This window comes from Giraffa tippelskirchi, chromosome 5, assembly GCF_054371585.1.
Source record: "Giraffa tippelskirchi isolate mGirTip1 chromosome 5, T2T-mGirTip1v1.2.pri, whole genome shotgun sequence".
NCBI classification, from domain to species: domain Eukaryota; kingdom Metazoa; phylum Chordata; class Mammalia; order Artiodactyla; family Giraffidae; genus Giraffa; species Giraffa tippelskirchi.
This window is the reverse complement of record NC_137279.1, coordinates 16615267-16633817: the sequence shown is the minus strand read 5'-3', so window position 1 is coordinate 16633817 and position 18551 is coordinate 16615267. Positions and strand designations below refer to the sequence as shown.

General features: G+C 44.8%; 1 protein-coding gene across 1 annotated transcript in view; it reads right to left on the bottom strand.

The window, feature by feature from the left end:
* Positions 1-1852: 1852 nt before the first annotated feature.
* Positions 1853-18551, bottom strand: part of RGS8 (regulator of G protein signaling 8) — a 29047-nt gene continuing 12348 nt past the window's right edge. The window contains exons 7-8 of the mRNA XM_081492550.1: positions 3819-3985; positions 1853-2380 (exon numbers count right to left, since the gene is read on the bottom strand). Of these exons, the coding sequence (XP_081348676.1) occupies positions 2198-2380; positions 3819-3985 (350 nt within the window). The 3' untranslated portion in view covers positions 1853-2197. The remainder of the gene's footprint in view (positions 2381-3818; positions 3986-18551) is intronic.

The following is an 18551-nucleotide window of genomic DNA, read 5'->3' as shown; positions in this document are numbered from 1 at the left end:
CTATCTGCTGCCTTCCTTCCAACAATAGTTAGGCAAGAACTCTAGGCTCCAAATGAGGCCCCCGCACAACGCTCCTGTTCAGACTTTTCTTCTGGGGACAGCGGAAGTGGTAAAAAGGCCCCTCTTAGAACGTTTCAAGTTTCCATAAATCTGTGCTGTTCCAATTTACATGCCCTTCGTATTCGACAGTAGAGTTGGCAGCAGATGCACGTTTCGTATGTAAACAATGTTGGAAATACCCTGTTCAAGAATTTGATCATTAAATTAATTCTGGCAGCGTAAGCTAAGGATGGTTTTTCACCAGAGGGGACGGGGGAATACTACCCGATCTAACTAGGAACACCCACATGAGGCTGCAGAGTTCTTGAACGTGAAATTCCACAGGTCTCTTCAGGAGTCCCGTGTTCTCTCTCTCCTTGATGGTTTATACAGACACATCAACCCTCACTCACAAATGCTCATAGATACACAGCCCGGCAGCAGACCCTAATAGCCAGTGGGACTCAAGAGCCTTCTTGGCCCGTTGTAGCTGTAGCCGAGGAAGGAAGAGATTCATGAAGCTGCTGGATGAGAACACAAACGTGGAACACCCTCACATTTAAAGAGGCCCATCCTTCCGCCAGGAGGAGACAGCTTCCACCAAGGCCTCAGTCACCTGCACTGCAGAACCCACACCTGTGTAGCTTCATTTAGTCCAGCTGAAAGCTTTGGAAATCTGCAGTGAATCCAAATCCATTGGCTGTCAATCACCCCGACTGACCTCCAGCCTGTTCTCTCTGATTCAGTCTACTAGGAGACTAGCATCTCCCAGGCTCCTCTCCCACTTTCTGGTCTCTCTGCTGAGGCTTCATCTCCCTGGCACCACAGTCTTGGGCCAAAGTCAGCTTCTTCCTGGGCAGCTGGAAAAAGGTTTCCTGCATCTCACTCACCATCCAAGGAAGAGTTTCCTGATGTACTTCCAAGAGCAGCGCTGGGGTACCATGAAGTCATCTTGAAGGAAGGTTCTCCATAAACCAGATGTTCACAGTGATCTTCTCAGCCTCACTTTCACTTCCATGTTCAATCCCAAAACATCAAGAAGGAAGCTGCTGATCAGCCAAGATGGCCCTCATGAGAGGGACCTTTCTAAGAAAGTATGCTCCCAGGAAGCAAGCTGGAAAGAGAGTTACAGCCTAAGTTCCCATTCTCCCCCACCAGAATTACATGACCTGCATGGAGGGGGGGAAGAGGGAGAGATAGGGAAAGTATTAGGCACATGAGAGCTGTCCATGCTAGGGTAATTCACCTCCCTTTACCAAGCTGTCCATCATTCTATGAGATCTTTGATGTGTGATGCCACAGGGAGGTGAGGGCAGAGTGTACATTAAGCAACAGAGAGGTTATATGGTGCCCCGCTGCCCAAAAGTCTACTGGCACTACATTCCCTGCTCATTCAACTTCTGGAAAACTTCTTGGTAGAACTGAGGAAGACTTGCAAGCTGTCTATTTCTCAATAGCGGCTCTACATCAGAAATGATGAAGGATGTCTCCCAAGATCCTTCCTGGATTTGCAAGTGTATAGGAGTCTTGTGAATTTCCTAGGTTGAGATGGGCAGTGATCATGGCCTTTCATACTGGTCCTATGGAAATGGAAGAAATAGCCAACTTCATGGAGTTTGTCCCTTTCCTCAGAGGCTACCTCTCAGCAGCAGTGCTGAAAACCCCAGATACCACTGAGGTCTCAGCACCCGGGACTGGCCAGTACATCATGACAGCAAATCACAAATGTGATCCAGAGTCTTCTAGGCCTGCCTCACGGGGGTCTAGGACAAGTTCAAGAGTCGGGAATCCTAAATGAGGAGCGTGTGGAAGTGATGGAAATTGCATTTGCGTTATTTACAGATTAGCCCAGCACAGCAAATCTCCCTTCTGGGTGCAGATGACCCAAGGCCTTATGAAGGGCAAGTTGCCAACCCAGAGAAGGGTGACAAGGTACTACCACTAACCAAAACACAAACATGGGTAAATGGGATAGGTTAGAGTCCGAGCTCTGGCGGCTGGATCAGACTTTGGAATGGCCCTTCATCCGTTCCTCACTCCTGGCCTCCCAACCCAATCGCCACTGCTTTTGAACACCTATGACACTTCACATTAGAATATGGTCTTGGCAGCAAGGGAAGGGGGGAGCCGGTGATCTCCAAGAGTCCCCATCTGAGTTCTAACTGAGCCGCCTCTGGCTTTGGGACAGCAAATCTAAGTACATTTTGGACCTCAGGAACCGGGGGTAAGAGTCTTTCTCCATGAGACTGTGTACTTTGCCCTGGGCTTGATCAAAACAAGTCAGAGATGGCTCTTGCATGTTCTTCCTCGTGGCTTCTCGGGTCTGGAAGTCTATGTTTACCTGGAGACACAAGCAGAAAACATCGTCACAGGCCCACGAGGGCCAAGGCACCTGGCAGCTGGTCCTACTTAATAATTATTCATGACAGCATCTTAAATATGTTAAGGTTATTCATGCTTTTCAAACTGCTTTCATGAAAGTCATCCCGTTTGATCCCAGGAAGAGTCCTGTAAGGTCTGAAGACCAGATATTCTTCATCCCAATTTATAACGATACTGAAGAAATGAGATATCAAAAAGCTGGTCTATGGAGTAGGACATGGCAGCCCACTCCAGTATTCTTGCCTGGAAAATTCCACTGGAGAGGAGCCTGGTGGGCTAACTACAGCCCATGGGGTCACAAAGAGTTGCACGTAACTGAGCGACTGAGCACTCCCCTTTCCCACTCACCTCCCCACTTGTATTCCCTGTTGCTATTAAAATTTAGTGTGTAATCTTAAAAAAAGAAAAAAAGCTGGTCTAATGTACTATGGAAAGTTAGTAACAGTCAAGGTAAAAAAACCCAAGTTACTCAACCCTCAATCCAGAGGTCTTCCCAATGTCAGGCCAAAAGTTAAACCAGAGACTAGCATTAATGTGGATTCCCTAAAGTAAACTTGCCCATTTGTCCTTTCTCAGCTACTACGGAAACAAATGCCCTGGGGAGAAAGAATATGTTAAGAATGTACATCTCTCATCCAACCAACATTTATAAGAAGCCTGCTGTATTCTGGCCATTGGCCAAAGGTCTCCTGAGTCCCAAGTCAAAGCATAATTGAAGAGTTCTACATACATAATGCATCTAAATTCATAGACAGCAAATATTTTTCTTCTATAAAACCCTCCCAGGTAAAAACCTGTTTTATAACTCAGAATAGCAGTACATAGAAATTCATATTACTATTATAAGTAATTACAATAAGTGACCATAAAATAATATAAGTGACTGTAATTACTCATTACTAAGCAATGGCAAATATTGGCTAGGTGTTTGACCCCTAATACTCATAGTGGTCTTGAAAGGTAGGTGACATTATACCCTTTTACACTGGGGAAAATGTGATTCAGAGAAACAAGGTAAGTTGACCAAGATCACACAGCAAGTAAGTGGTAAAGCTGATGTTGCAACAGGATTCCAAAGTACATGCTCGTTCCATCAAGCTGTGCTGCCTTCCTCTAGGAAAACTAACACGGATTTATTGGCATCTATCTTGCAGAATCCCTATAGAAACACAGTTCCTGCTGGCACATATTTAACTGACAGACAGCTAAAATACTCCTAATAGAGCTCCTTTTTATAGAATCCCTGGGCTCTGCACCTTAAAAGTGATCCCTTTTTCAAGAGCCATCAGAGCAGTGAGGTTCAGTTCAGAAGAAAGTCCTCGTCAAACCTGGCTCAAACCCCTTCAAAGAGAGAGGGCTATGGATGGAGGTCTGACAAGACCCCACCGCCAACACACCTCCCGCGGAGCCTGCACGTCCACAAACTCCTCAAAGATTCTATGGGCCTTGGAGACCAGTTTGGTGGTTGATCTGGTCTTCTTGAACTCCTCACAGGCCAGCCAGAACTCCAGGTTCTCTTCACTGAACTCCGTCTTCAGGAAGGCGCGGAAGGCAGCCACTCCATCTGTGGATGTGGAAGGGTGTGGAAAGGAAGAGAAACAGGAAGAGGCTTAAGTTCAGGAACTGTAGAAGAAAGAAAGAAAGGTGGTCAGAATGCAAGAGTGGCCCTAATTAGGCCACTGTCCAGCCCCCATTGATCCTCCTCCACATCCTCTTGAGGATTCTCTTCTCTTAAACACACAGGTACCCTCAGAGGTGAGCCGTGCTCCTCATTAGAGGATCACAGGGATGTTCTGGAGAAATGATTAGGACGCCACAGGAATAATGACTCTGGGAAGGCCTGGTCACTTCTAATCAGCCCTCAGGAGTCACTGCCTGTCCCCTAATGCAGAGTTGGCTGTCCCCTGGGTCTACTGGTGAGTCTGTTTCTAATGAGGCCAAAGTAATATATGGAATTCGTTCTCACCCAATCCAAATCAACCAACCTGAAAAAAACAATCTGTCACAAGACAGATTGGGTGGGTCGGGTGTGTGTGAATGCCTCAGGGCAAATCCTTTACTAATATCAGAAAAATGTCTGAAAGTAAACACCCCACTGCCATGTAGTCAGTAAAACCATCCTATTAAATGGAAGGGGTTCTCAGCCTCTTTTAAAAAACTTTTGAGGTACCATATTTTAATGATTAATTCCGTGGATCCTTTATTTTAAAAGAGCTTGCCTATCAGATTATATGTTTTAATTAAGAGCAATTATAATTTTTCTACCAAATGGTTTAATGATTAACACATCCTTTCATTTTTCTTAATGAATGTCATGCATATTGCCAAATGGAGCTTCTGATCAGAATAAGATGAGCAGGGTTATCACACAGATTTGGCAGAAGAAACAACATTCATTGACAGCCTATGCATTCGGCTGATGTTTTTATCTTAAAAGAGTTTTTATAAAGTATCCTAACCCTTAACAGACACTCCTCAAATCAAATAAGACCTATAGCTTTCTACCAACTGTTCCCAGAGAAAAGGCAGATACAACTGAAAATAAAGGAGTGACTGCATTTCGTAAAAAATGACTCTGCCTATAATGTTTCATTTCTTTTCTAAAATTTACTAGAAGGACAATATGTTAACAGGTTTTTTTATTCACTCTTTTTTTTTAGTTTTTAGTATTTTTGTTGGTTTGTTTTTTGTTGGAGTATAGTTGCTTTACAAGGCTGTGTTAGTTTCTGCTGTACAGCAAAATGAATCAGCCGCACATATACATATACCCCCTCTTCCTTGGATTTTCTTCCCATTTAGGTCACCACAGAGCACTGAGTAGAAGTTTCAGTGCTATACAATCTGTTCTCATTAGTTATCTATTTTACATATGTTGTTGTTTAGTCACTAAACTGTGTCAAACTCTGCGACCCCACAGACTGTAGCCATTAGGATCCTGTGTCCATGCGATTTCTCAGACTCAAGAATACTGGAGTGGGTTGCCACTGCCTTCTCCAGGGGATCTTTCCAACTCAGGGATCGAACCCACATCTCCTACGTCTCCTGCATTGGTAGGCAGATTCTTTACCCCTGAGCCACCAGAGAAGTCCTGTTTTATACATAGTAGTATGTGTATACCACTCGCAATCTCCCAGTTCATTTCACACCCTCTTCCCCCTCTGGTACCCATGGACTCCCCTGAGCAGCCTAGGTCCATGCATATGTACAAGGATTGGGCACTGCCCAGCTTCATTCCATGGACCGGTGGCACCAGCCACATGGGTGACATATTTAAATGTTTGTTTTACTTTCCTGAAACATTTTTATTTTTATTTAATGCCCACATTAAAATCATAGTTATAAAAACCAAGACTTTTAATTTTAAGAGCCAGGAACTTGGGAGAGAAAGGGGTTTCAATGAAACTCCCAAACCTAAACCTTAAATCACAAAGAAATCTAAGTTTGGGGGCATGAGCTTAAAGTGTTTAACAAAGGTAGGGTTGGCCATGACATTTATCACCCTAGCCAGGACATTTCTGAGAGTGAAGGGGACCACTTCTGTTAATTACACAGGAAGAACAGGCATAAACCATGACCACCATAGGCAAAAACCAGGACACGCGGTCACCTTTACAGTAAGACAAGGAGACTGGAGAAAGCAGATTATAAGGTTGTTTTGCCTCAGGCAGGATGGAAATAAAACTGTTGCCATGCCAGGCAGGAGGGGAGTAACACAGTTTAGATTCATATGAGAGGCCTGCTCAGAGCTTCACTCACCGTTGTCCCTGCCTTGGGTTCAAAATCCTGAGAGGAGAGAATAGAAATGCGAGATAAACTGAGGATCAAAGTGTGCGTGAAACAGTGGCCTGGTGATGATTAGGCAGAGAGAGAGAGTCTGAAAAACATTCATTCAACTCAACAATTTTTTTAAAAACCTACTTATGTACAAAGAACCATTCAAAGCCTTGGGATATGTTAGAGGACAAATCATAAAATTCTTGTCCATAATATCTCTTGTGGGTGCTCTTTTTGCCACATCCTGTCTCCTCCAAGGTCTTAAAGAGGAGGTCAAGAGGTTTCCACACCCACCTGCCGCCGTGGGAGCCTGAGGGGACTCAGTGCCCGTGAGAGGCAAGGGGTGGGGGTTGGGGTCTGCTCCAGCAAAGTGACCTCGGAGCAGAGACCAATCCACATGTGACCAGAGCCAGGGACACTATCCATGACATGGGGAGGACGCAGGCCGGAGGCCCTGCTCTTGTGCCTTCCCACTGTGGTCAGGGTACAGAAGGAAAAAGTTGGGGGGACCCTAAAACACTGCATCGATCTAAAGGAGCAAATGTGAAGAGACTCAGAAGAGTGACTAGGAAGGGCCTGGGTGTTTTTCTTCTTTTTAATTGGAGTATAATTGTTTTACAACGTTGTGTTAGTTGCTACTATCTACTGAAGTGGATCGGCTATATGTATACCTAAGTTCCCTCCCTCCTGAACCTCCTTCCCATCCCACTCCCATCCCACCCCTCTAGGTCATCACAGAGCACCCTGGGCTATACAGCAAGTTCCTTCCAGCTGTTTTACATATGGGAGCGTATATTTGTCAATGCTACGCTCTCAAGAGCCTGTTGTTTTTAAACCAGAAGAGGCTAAATTCTTTGAATTGAAAAGTTTGTTGCTTGTGTTAGATTTTGTTTTGCTTTTCATCAAGCAAGAACAGGTGCTGGTGAGCAAGCAGAGATAAAGAAAATTACCTCTCTGCCTTCCTCAATGGTATCAGTGAGAATCACCCTCCCAAGGAAGCTGTCTGGCCTCAGGCTACCCAAGGTACAGACCTTATCTCTTTGCATCAGAGCTCAGCTTTGCTGGGTCTTTGTGTGGATTAAAGGAGATAACACTAGCAAAGTACTGTCAGGATCATTGTTTTACGTCTCTGCACTTTACCGATGAGGAAATGGATGCTTAGAGAAGGGGCTAGACTGAGTTCACACAGGTAATAACACGCAGCACTAAAAAATATAAGACAGGTTAACTTCCACTCTAACACAGCAGTGACGCCATCTTTACTCATTCATTCATTTATTCTTGCACCCATTATGCGACCCAGGCATTCTGCTAGGAGCCTGGGCAGAAAACAGACACAGTTAAGTGATCACAGAACTTCCAGTAAAAGAGCAATTTGAGCCAAGATAACATAATTATGGTAATTATGGTATAGATGATAAGTGATATGATAGGGAAAGCGTAGGTTGCTGTGAAAGTACCCAGAAAGGGTGCCTGTGCCAGAGCTGAGGAGAAGAGGGAAGTCTTCCAGGAGGAATAAGCTTCTAAGCAGAGAAGTGAAGCTGAGAAGGAAGAGAAGTGAAAGCAGGAGGGGAAGAGGGAGAAGAGACCGGCAGGAAAGGCAAGTCACACAAGCAGAGGCCTACAGTTAAGAAACGTCATTAGAGTAACCAGAAGTAGTTAAGACTAGTGTTTACTACTAATAATAATGCTAAAATTATTGAGGCTACTTAGAAGATACACATGCACCAAGAGGCCTGTGAAAGAGCCAGAGAGAGAAGTGTTGCAGAGAAGAAGCCAGTTCTGACTCCACGTTGGAACTGTTTCTTTGACTTGCTTTTTGCTGCTTTTATTATCATATACAGAATGGCCTGCCTCGGAGAATCCTGCCCTTCTGCCTGACTGTTTAAACTAAAGTGCCTTTGTTCAGAACCTTGTCCACCTGTGGATGGCAGGAAGGAAAAAATTAACACATCCCCTGCCTGAGGCTTGCATTTCTGGGAAACGTTTGCAAGATTAATGGACCTTTTGCTTTGCTTCCTCACCTCCCCCATCTCTGATCTATAAAAGAGCCTGGCTTCCAGACCACCCCCCCACAAGATGGTCATTTTGAGATGCTAGACTGCCATCTTCTGTGTCAGCCCGCTCCCCAGTTACAGTCTCTTCCTGGCCTCAACCCTGTCTCTCAGGTTCATTGGCCTGTCATGTGATGCGCAGAGCAAATTTGCACTTGGTAACAGAAGTATGACACAGTCCTGCAAAAGACCTGAGGAGTTAACATTTCAGGGAGAAGGTAGCCACCGTGTCCAGTGCTACCCAGAGATCAAGCTTGATAGGGTCTGAGAAGCAGTGGTTGTTAGACTCAGCAGCCAGATTCAGCAACCATTGGCAGGAAGGGTGCCAGCGGTGTGATGAGAGCTCTAGTCACATTGTGGTAAGTCACAGGGGTGAGTGAGAGGGGAGGAAGTTGAAGCAATGAACTTAGATGCTTCTTGCAAGAAAGGGAGTAGAGAGATCAGAGAGCAGAGCTGGAGAGAAACAGGAAATCAGGAAAGAGCTCTGGGGTGTGTGTGTGTGTGTGTGTGTGTGTGTCTGTTGGGGTTTTTGTAAGATAGCCTTGGTGGTGGTTTAGTCGCTAAGTCATGTTTGACTCTTGAGACCCCCATGGACTGTAGCTCTCCAGGCTCCTCTGTCCATGGGATTTCCTAGGCAAGAATACTGGAGTGGGTTGCCATTTCTTTCTCCAAGATAGCCTTGGGTATGATTAAATGTTGATCTGGCCAGAAAATACTTGTTGAGCAGGAGGAATTGAAGCTAACGAAAAGAAAGAGTTTAACTGAGGGGACTTCCCTGATGGCCCAGTGTTTAAGAAGCCATCTTCCGGTGCAGGGGACATGGGTTCGACCCCTGGTCAGGGAACTAAGATTCCACATGTCGCAACTAAGGAGACGGCTGCATACCACAATGAAGATCCCATGTGCTGCAACTAAAATCTGATGCAACCTAAATAATTTTTTTAAAGAAAGTGTTTAATTGATAAAATGTTGTCTCCAGGAAGGCAGGAGAAAGGCCAGAGAACAATGTCATGATCAAGACAAAGAAAAACACATGTGTGTGGATGCAGGGAAGTCTGTGGTTTGGGCACAGGATACAGAAGGGGGTCCTATCTGATGTTAGCTGGAAAAGTGGTAGGAACTGGAGATATGTTTTTTACTTATTTATCTAGGATCTGCGGCAGAGAGTTTTATGTATTTACTCCACACCATGCTTTGAGCTAGAGATTTCACACACAGCAGCTCAGTGTACTTTCACAGCAGTGCTGATCCATAGATAGCACAAATAACCGACTCTCAGTTTTCCACAAGAAGACACTAAAGCATATGGAAGTCAGATAAACTTTCCAGTCACACAGATGGTAAAAACAGCCAAGTTTCCCTACTGTCCATATGGCTGCAAAGCAGGATCTTTCCAGATGTGTTTGCAGGCAGAAGGGAAAGAATAGCAAGGGAAGAGAACAATTAAAGGGGAAAAGCATAGTATCTGGTAAAGGCAAATTCTAGAGAAGGAGAAGGATCAAGAAGAAGTGGAAGAACTTGACTTCGTAAGAGTCAAAAGTTTAGAGAAAGAGGGGTGGGGGTTGAAGGAGACAGAAACAGTTCAGAGAGGGACATATTTGGGATGCATCAATTTGAACAGCCTTGATATTCTTAATTTGGGGGTGAAAGCCCTGCAGGTCGTCTGCCTTCACATGCTAGATTTTGGAGATATGGTAGAATCAAATCAGATAAAGTCACAACCTCACAGAACTCCAAGTTAGTCTAGTGTAACAGACAGTAAGCAATTATTTAAAATAATTAATTGAGGGCCTTCCCTGGTGGTCCAGTGATTGAGAGTCTGCCTGCCAATGCAGGGGACAGGAGTTCAATCCTTGGTCCTGGAAAATTCCACATGCCTTGGGGCAACTAAGCCTGTGCGCTGCAACTACTGAAGCCTGCACTCCAGAGGCCAAGCTCTCCAACAAGAGAAACCACTGCAGTGAGAAGCCCGGGCACTGCAACAAAGAGTAGCCCCCACTCAGAGCAACAAAGACCCAGGGTGGCCAAAAATAAATAAGTAAATAAATAACAAAATAATCAATTGAATAATTACAAGTGCAGTGTGTGCTGAAGTGGGAATGCCAATGAGAGTAGAAAGAGTTTAGAACAGCCACTTTGGAAAAAAGAATAGGCATCTGGTAGGAGATAGGCAAACCATTGTGAAGACATAGATCTCACTTCCTGGAGAAGGTTATGATGCACTGGGAAAGGAGTAAGACCTTTTAGTTTTGGGGTGTGCCCATCATTCAAGGACGGGAGCATCAGCTCCAGGGTGCAAGTGTAACCTGGAGAACAGGAAGGAACCAGCAGTTGGGACATTTAAAAAGGAAGAGGCTAAGCAGAAGGTTAAAAAAAAAATTTATTTTTTAAGTAAGAGGAGGAATTTTTAACATAACCCCTCAGTTCAGTTTAGTTCAGTTGCTCAGTCGTGTCCAAATCTTTGCGACTCCATGGACTGCAGCACACCAGTCTTCCCTTTTCCATCACCAACTCCCAGAGTTTACTCAAACTCATGTCCTTTGAGTCGGTGATGCCATCCAACCATCTCATCCTCTGTCATCCCCTTCTCCTCCCGCCTTCAATCTTTCCCAGCATCAGGGTCTTTTCAAATGAGTCAGTTCTTTGCATCAGGTGGCCGAAGTATTGGAGTTTAAACTTCAACATCAGTCCTTCCAATGGATATTTAGGACTGATTTCCTTTAGGATGGACTAGTTGGATCTCCTTGTAGTCCAAGGGACTCTCAAGAGTCTTCTCCAACATCATAGTTCAAAAGCATCAATTCTTTGGCGCTCAGCTTTCTTTAAAATCCAACTCTCACATCCATACATGACTACTGGAAAAACCATAGCCTTGACTAGACAGGCCTTTATTGGCAAAGTAATGTCTCTGCTTTTAAATATGCTGTCTAGGTTGGTCATAAATTTTCTTCCAAGGAGCAAGCATCTTTTAATTTCATGGCTGCAGTCACCATCTGCAGTAATTTTGGAGCCCCCCAAAATAAAGTCTGTCACTGTTTCCACTGTTTCCCCAGCTATTTGCCATGAAGTGATGGGACAAGATGCCATGACCTTAATTTTCTGAATGTTGAGCTTTAAGCCAACTTTTTCACTCTCCTCTTTCACTTTCATCAAGAGGCTCTTTAGTTCTTCTTTGCTTTCTGCCATAAGTGTGGTGTCTTCTGCATATCTGAGGTTATCGATATTTTTCCTGGCAATCTTGATTCCAGCTTGTGCTTCATCCAGCCTGGCATTTCCCATCATGTACTCTGTATATAAGTTAAATAAGCAAGGTGACAATATACAGCCTTGATGTATTCCTTTCCTGATTTGGAACCAGTCTGTTGATCCATGTCCAGTTCTAACTGTTGCTTCCTGACCTACATACAGATTTCTCAGGAGACAGGTCAGGTGGTCTGGTATTCCTATCTCTTGAAGAATTTTCCACAGTTTGTGGTGATCCACACAGTCAAAGGCTTTGGCATAGTCAATAAAGCAGAAGTAGATGTTTTTCTGGAATTCTCTTGCTTTTTCAATGATCCAACGGATGTTGGCAATTTGATCTCTGGTTCCTCTGCCTTTTCTAAATCCAGCTTGAACATCTGGAAGTTCATGATTCACATACTATTGAACCCTGGCTTGGAGAATTTTGAGCATTACTTTGCTAGTGTGTGAGATGAGCATAATTGTGTGGTAGTTTGAGCATTCTTTGGCATCACCTTTCTTTGGGATTGGAATGGAAACTGACCTTTTCCAGTCTTGTGGCCACTGCTGAGTTTTCCAAATTTGCTGGCATATTGAGGGCAGCACTTTCACAGCATCATCTTTTAGGATTTGAAATAGCTCAACTGGAATTCCATCACTAGCTTTGTTCATAGTGATGCTTCCGAAGGCCCACTTGACTTCACATTCCAGGATGTCTGGCTCTAGGTGAGTGATCACACCATCGTGATTATCTGGGTCGTGAAGATCTTTTTTGTACAGTCCTTCTGTATATTCTTGCCACTTCTTCTTAATATCTTCTGCTTCTGTTAGGTCCATACCATTTATGTCCTTTATTGAGCCCATCTTTGCATGAAATATTCCCTTGGTATCTCTAATTTTCTTGAAGAGATCTCTAGTCTTTCCCATTCTGTTCTTTCCCTCTATTTCTTTGCACTGATCGCTGAGGAAGGCTTTCTTATCTCTCCTTGCTATTCTTTGGAACTCTGCATTCAGATGGGAATATCTTTCCTTTTCTCCTTTGCCTTCGCTTCCCTTCTCTTCTTTTCACGGCCTCCTCAGACAACCATCCCTCTGTTGCCAAGTGCAAATTTGCTCTGCGCATCACATGACAACCGTTTTGCCTTTTTGCATTTCTTTTTCCCTGCCAATTTGTACTGAGCATGCATTTGGGGCCAGACACAGCACCAAATGCTTTGTGCGCCTCATGGTATTTGTTCCTCCTAACAAAGCGACAGCACAGGTCCTGAGAATTTTTTCATTTCACAGCAGAGCAAGATGAAGCTTAGAGAAGTTAAATAACTTGCTGAAGGCCGCATGGTTAGCAAGTGGCAAAGAGGCCAAACTGCAGAGCCAGCATTCCTCTGTGGCTGGTGGTCCAGTCCCCAGCTCTGCATGATGATGATCCCAAGGGATGCCTGCCTACGCCAGAGATGACTAGAGAGGAGAGCCACTGCAGCGCAAGCCAAGGAGGTCTGGAGAGCATGGTGGTGACGACATTTCCAGGAATGAAGACGACAGATGAGGTGAAGAGAAGATGAAAAAAGTCACCAAGGGAGGAGGAAGGGTATGGGAGATGAGAACAACACAGAGACAGGGATGCGCTTGGGCAGGAGAATCCAATGGAGTTACAGCAGCTCAGACTTGATGGGGAGGGGGATTTGGAGTAAAATGCATAGCGGCCTCATACTCAGATTGTCAGGCAGCCGAGTTGAGGCAGCCTCCTGTGTCCGCCCATCCCTCCTGGGGTGGGAGCACTGCCATCTCAGCTAGAGCGCCAGTTCGGGTCACAGGCAGGCCGCTGGTAACTAGCACATTCAACCTGACCAAGCCTCGGCACCCTGGTCTGTAAGTGAGGGTGGTGGATCTGATGAACTCTCCCAGGTAGGGTTAGTGCTGCGCCCTGGGCTCCCATCGCAATCACCAGCCTGCATCACACACAGCTCTCAGTCAGTGGCTTTCCATTCTCCTCCTCTTCACCATCACACACTGAGAACTTACCCCAGGCCAAGTTCTACAGTGTCCAGTCCACTTATAAACTCACATAACCTCTACACCAAGCCTGTTATCACTGCAGAGGCTCTGGGGTCAGACAGCCTGGCTTCAAATGCTGTGAGACCTTGGAAAAACACCTTAACATCACAAAGCCCAGGTCTTCTCATCTTGGAGAGTTTAAGTGAAATGATTGTGGTCATTTGGCCTGTGAGGGGTGGAAGGTGGATTTACACACACATCTACGTGACTTCAGAGCCCACTCTGCCTGTCGTCCTCTGGTGACCGTCGGCGGGTCCCACGTTATCACTTCCTCCGAAGGTGGGATGAGCAATAACCCCAAATTGGACAGTATGATGAAAGTACGCTCCACCAGGGCAAAGGCACCATTTGGCCCACAGAGCTGGGGATTCTCCAGCAAGACAACATCTGCCACCATCTCCTCTGTGTTGTCCACAGAGGCTACCAGGTACCAGCCATAACCTGGAATCAGTCTGAACTCGCTTCTTTCCCACAGCTCCGATATCCAACCTAGGTGTCCCCCCGAGGATGCAGGGGTACCTCACAGAGCAGACAGGCACATTCCCACACCCCGGCCCCAGGACACCGTCACACAGCACAGCTGAGTGACCTTGTAGAGTGCATCCTTTCAGGTGGCCTTGATCCAAAATCTGTATGTCTGCATTTCAGAGGCTTCAGAGAGCATGGGAGAGGAACCAAAGCAAAATATGGTACTCAAAATTGCCTGGCATTCCAAGGGAAGAGCTCAAGGAGAGATGGGGAAGGAAGGGAGAAAGGCCTGCGAGGGTCTGGACCCGAAAAGCAGCACTGTGGCAAAGGTGACCTGAAAAGTGTCTTTGAAAGAGGCCTGCACCCACCCTGGGGATCCCAGCCCTCCTCCTTTCCTTCCCCTTCCCTCTCAGCGCAACCAATCGCCACTCTTTTATATTCCCAGGGCCAGCTCTGAGCAAGGCAGGGCGGAGGGTCACTGTGCAAAGAGAAATTTCATCCCGCAAAAAGGAAGCTGAGATGCAGGTGGAACCCTCTCACCCCCATGACTGCAGAAGCTCCTCCCCTTCCCCACTGTGTACAGACCACTCGTCCCCAACCTGGCCCACCTTTCCTGATCTCGTGACCTAGCTAAGGAAGCGTATGGGACTACAGCAGGGTTTCTTCCCATCCACATCTTTTCCTCCCACTTCTATCACCTCCCACCTCCTCCCAGCAAGTCCTTTGTCTGGTCCTCTCCCTGACTCCTCAGCATCTTTCCCTGCCTTTCCCCCTTCTCTTCTGTCTTCCATCCCTTTTCGATCCTCCTTCCATCTTTCCCCTTCTCTCTACCAGGACCCTCTCCTTCCCTTCTGCTTGTCCATAAACTGCAGTTGGTTAAAATACGAGATGCCGCTTCATCTCTGAAAGGCTCATAGCCTTCACTGGCTTCTGAGAGTGACCTGCTTCATTAGCTGTGCTTCCTCTGCCCTCCCCCCACCCCACCCCCTGGCCAAGCACCATCCACCCCTCCTTACCCACCCCTCCCTGGGGCATCCCAGACCCAGTTCCCTCCCGAGTACCCAGAGAAATAGAGTCCCCCCTTAACCACCCCCACAGATTCCAGGCAGCCAGAAAGAGTGACAGAAATTCTGAGTCCTGAAGCTATTCTGTCTCGGACTGTGTTCTGGCTCGACACACACTAGTTAAGTGTGACCTTGAGCAAGATACTGGACCTCTCTGAGGCTCAGTTCTCTCCTCTGTGAAATGCAGATGCTAATAGTACCTACTCCATGAAACTGTTAATACATGTAAACAGCATGCAGAGTCTGACACCAAGATAGTGATTGCTCTATACATGTTTGTGACCATTATTCCCGTACTTTGCTGGCTTAAGGACTCATTGGACAGAACATAACACGCCTGATGTATACTTATGGCTGATTCACCTTGTTGCATGGCAGAAGCCAATACAACATTGTAAAGTGATTATCCTCCAATTGAAAAAAAAAGCCTAACACAGAAAAATGACCCCGGTAACTTAAAGATGATGAGAAAGAAACAGTTCAGGAAAATGAGAAAGAAACAGGAGGATCCGCCTTTTTCCTTTTTCATTTCATACTGGGTTTTCTCTGTACGATCCTCTAAGAAGTCAAGGCTCTAAAGACATCAGACATGTTTGAAATTAGTGTCTATCAAGTTGCAGGAAAGGAAAGGCTAGTGACCAGAATTCCTGGGACACAGGACAGAATTTTGACGTCCTCCCGAGCATGCACAGAATCTCCAAGAACACACCCGTGGCCGCACAGGCTGCCTGCTGCCGGCACTCTCCCTCCAGTTCTTTGATGCAGGGTGCTTACATAAGAAAAGAAACTGGGTCACTATGAATGATCAGTGCAGCTGGTGCGGGCGGGGAGAGGGGCTTAGGTAACAGTTCAAGGTCCAGGAGTCCTGATTTAGCTGGCATTGGGGGTGGGCTTCAGCCTAGCTCAGTCCCCAGGCTTGGAAAAATACAAGATCACAAGAATGATTTTTTTTTTTTTTAGCTTTCTGTTTGCTAAAGTGTAGTAGTCTCAAAGACCAGAGTCCTCTTGCATCCCTGACCAATTGGAAAAAATAAGCTGGTGCATGGGTCCAAGGTCAGACAGGAGAGGAGAGGAATATACATTCATAAAATCTAGGATACATACACTAATGGCAAATCAAAACCTCTTTGATTCAGAACCAAGCTTACTAATTTGAAATTTGTGATGAGAATAGCACCAGGATCAAAGCCTTCCTTTTATGTTATCTACAGAATGAAGGTTTTAAAGCAAATAACTTTGGCTAAGAAGATTTAGGTAGGAAGATTATTTAGAGAACAAACTATTTCCGGTTCTTGACATTTATTGGCAAGCAACTAGTATGCTAATTGTACTTCAGTCTTGTGATTAACGTAATTTTCTTCAATGATCTCTACTTTGTTAGTGTGTATATAGCAAGATGATAGATTATGAATTAGTAGGACTTGGTTGCTAGAATCTTTGAGTCAGAAAGGACATGGGAGACACTACGACCCAGCCCTACACTGAACACTAGGAAACGGTAAGGCCCTGCAGTTTCTTGTTCCTAGGATGTGGTCACAGAAGAGAAAGGAGAGCCTGGGTCTTAAAACTTCCAGTCCAGTGTTCCTTCTTATTTTGTCAAGCAGAAACTGAGTCAAGTAACAGAACATGATAGAGCCTGTATCTGCAACTATTATAAGAAATTAGCAAGGAATTTTTTTTTTTAATTAAAGTTGTGAAAAAGGAGACGTGTTCCAAATAGAGTGAAAGTTTAGCATTCACAAATAACTGTTAAGACAAGAGAAATATTGCCAAATCCCATGTACACAGTCCACAGCTTAAAAGATTTCAAAAATTAAGTGTTTGGGAATGCTTGTCTAGTTGGTTTGATATAACAATACTGCAAGGACTCTCAAAGAGGAAACGTGGCAGATTGACCGACTGGGCTTTTAAAAACTACCTCCTGCTAAAGAAGATGTGGTACATACATACAATAAATACTACTCAGCCATAAGAATAGAACAAAATAATGCCATTTGCAGGAACATGGATGGATCTAAAGATTGTCATACTGAGTGAAGTAAGTCAAAGACAAATCACATAATGTCAATTATATATTAAATCTTTAAAAAGGATACGAATGAACTTACTTACAAAACAGAAATAGAGTCACAGAAGTAGTAAACAAACAAATGGTTACCAGGGGGTAAGGAGGGGAGGGATAAATTGGGAGATTGAGATTGATATACATGCTACTATACATAAAAGAGATAATTAATAAGGACCCACTGTGTGGCACAGGGAAATCCACTCCATGCTCTGTAATAGTCTATACAGGAAAAGAATCTAAAAAAAGGATAGATACATGTGTGTGTATTACTGATTCACTTTACTGTATGCCAGAAACTAACACAATATTGTAAATCAATTATACTCCAATAAAATTAAAAATAAAATCAATACTTTTGTTAATAAATGTTATTCAAATTAAAAAAAGAAAAAACTACACCTCCAGGCATATTCTCTCACATTCATTGAGAGGAAATTGGGACGCTATGAGAAAATGATGTCAAAACCTCATGTGGCAAGTGGAGGGAGGTATTATGAAATCTGAATAAGCCCACTGGTGATGCTAACATGACCCACATCCTATCCACTGAGTTCCACCTCAAGCTGCCTATGGGATCAAGGAGCTTAATGCAATCTCTAGCATATAGGAGTCATGAAATGCATGTGTTCTCAGTGAATTCAATGTTGGGTTATAACAAAAATAATAATAGTTATCCTTCATGGAGCCCCACTATGCACCAGTCACCATGCGTAGCATTTCACAATCACATTTAATACTCACCACAACTCTACAAGGTAAGTCTAAGCATTCCCCTTTCATAGATGAGGAAAGTGAGGTTTATAGAGGTTACATAATTTACCAAAGGTCACAGCTGGTAAGCAACAGAATGAGTGTCCAATTGCATTCATTCAAACCTTTTCCAGGGAGCTTTTTAATAGCTGCCTGATATATTCTTGGCACTTCTTCTATGAAGGCTAAATGCACCCATACTGCTGGGTGGGTGAAAGTAAAAATTATAGCAATGTAGAGAGGGTGGCAGGCTTCCCTGGTGGCTCAGCAGTAAGGAATCCACCAGCCAGTACAGGAGACATGGGTTCGATCCCTGGGTTGGGAAGATCCCCTGAAGAAGGAAAAGGGCAACTCACTCCAGTATTCTTGCCTAGGATATCCCATGTACAGAGGAGCTTGGCGGGCTGCAGTCTCTGGGGTTGCAAAAGAGTCGGACACAGCTTAACAACTAAACAACAACAACAGAGAGGGTAGTAAGGAGGAAGAAAAGTTTCTTTTCCATCCAGCTCTAGTTCGAGTATCTCTTTCTAACCTTTATCCTCACTTTATCCAGAAAGCACACCTGACGTATTTGTTTATTTACTGTGAATACCCTCTACCATGTCTGCTATATATGGGGACTCTGCAACACATGGACACTGCCCCATTAAATAGATGTGTTGCCTGAGAACCTTGGAG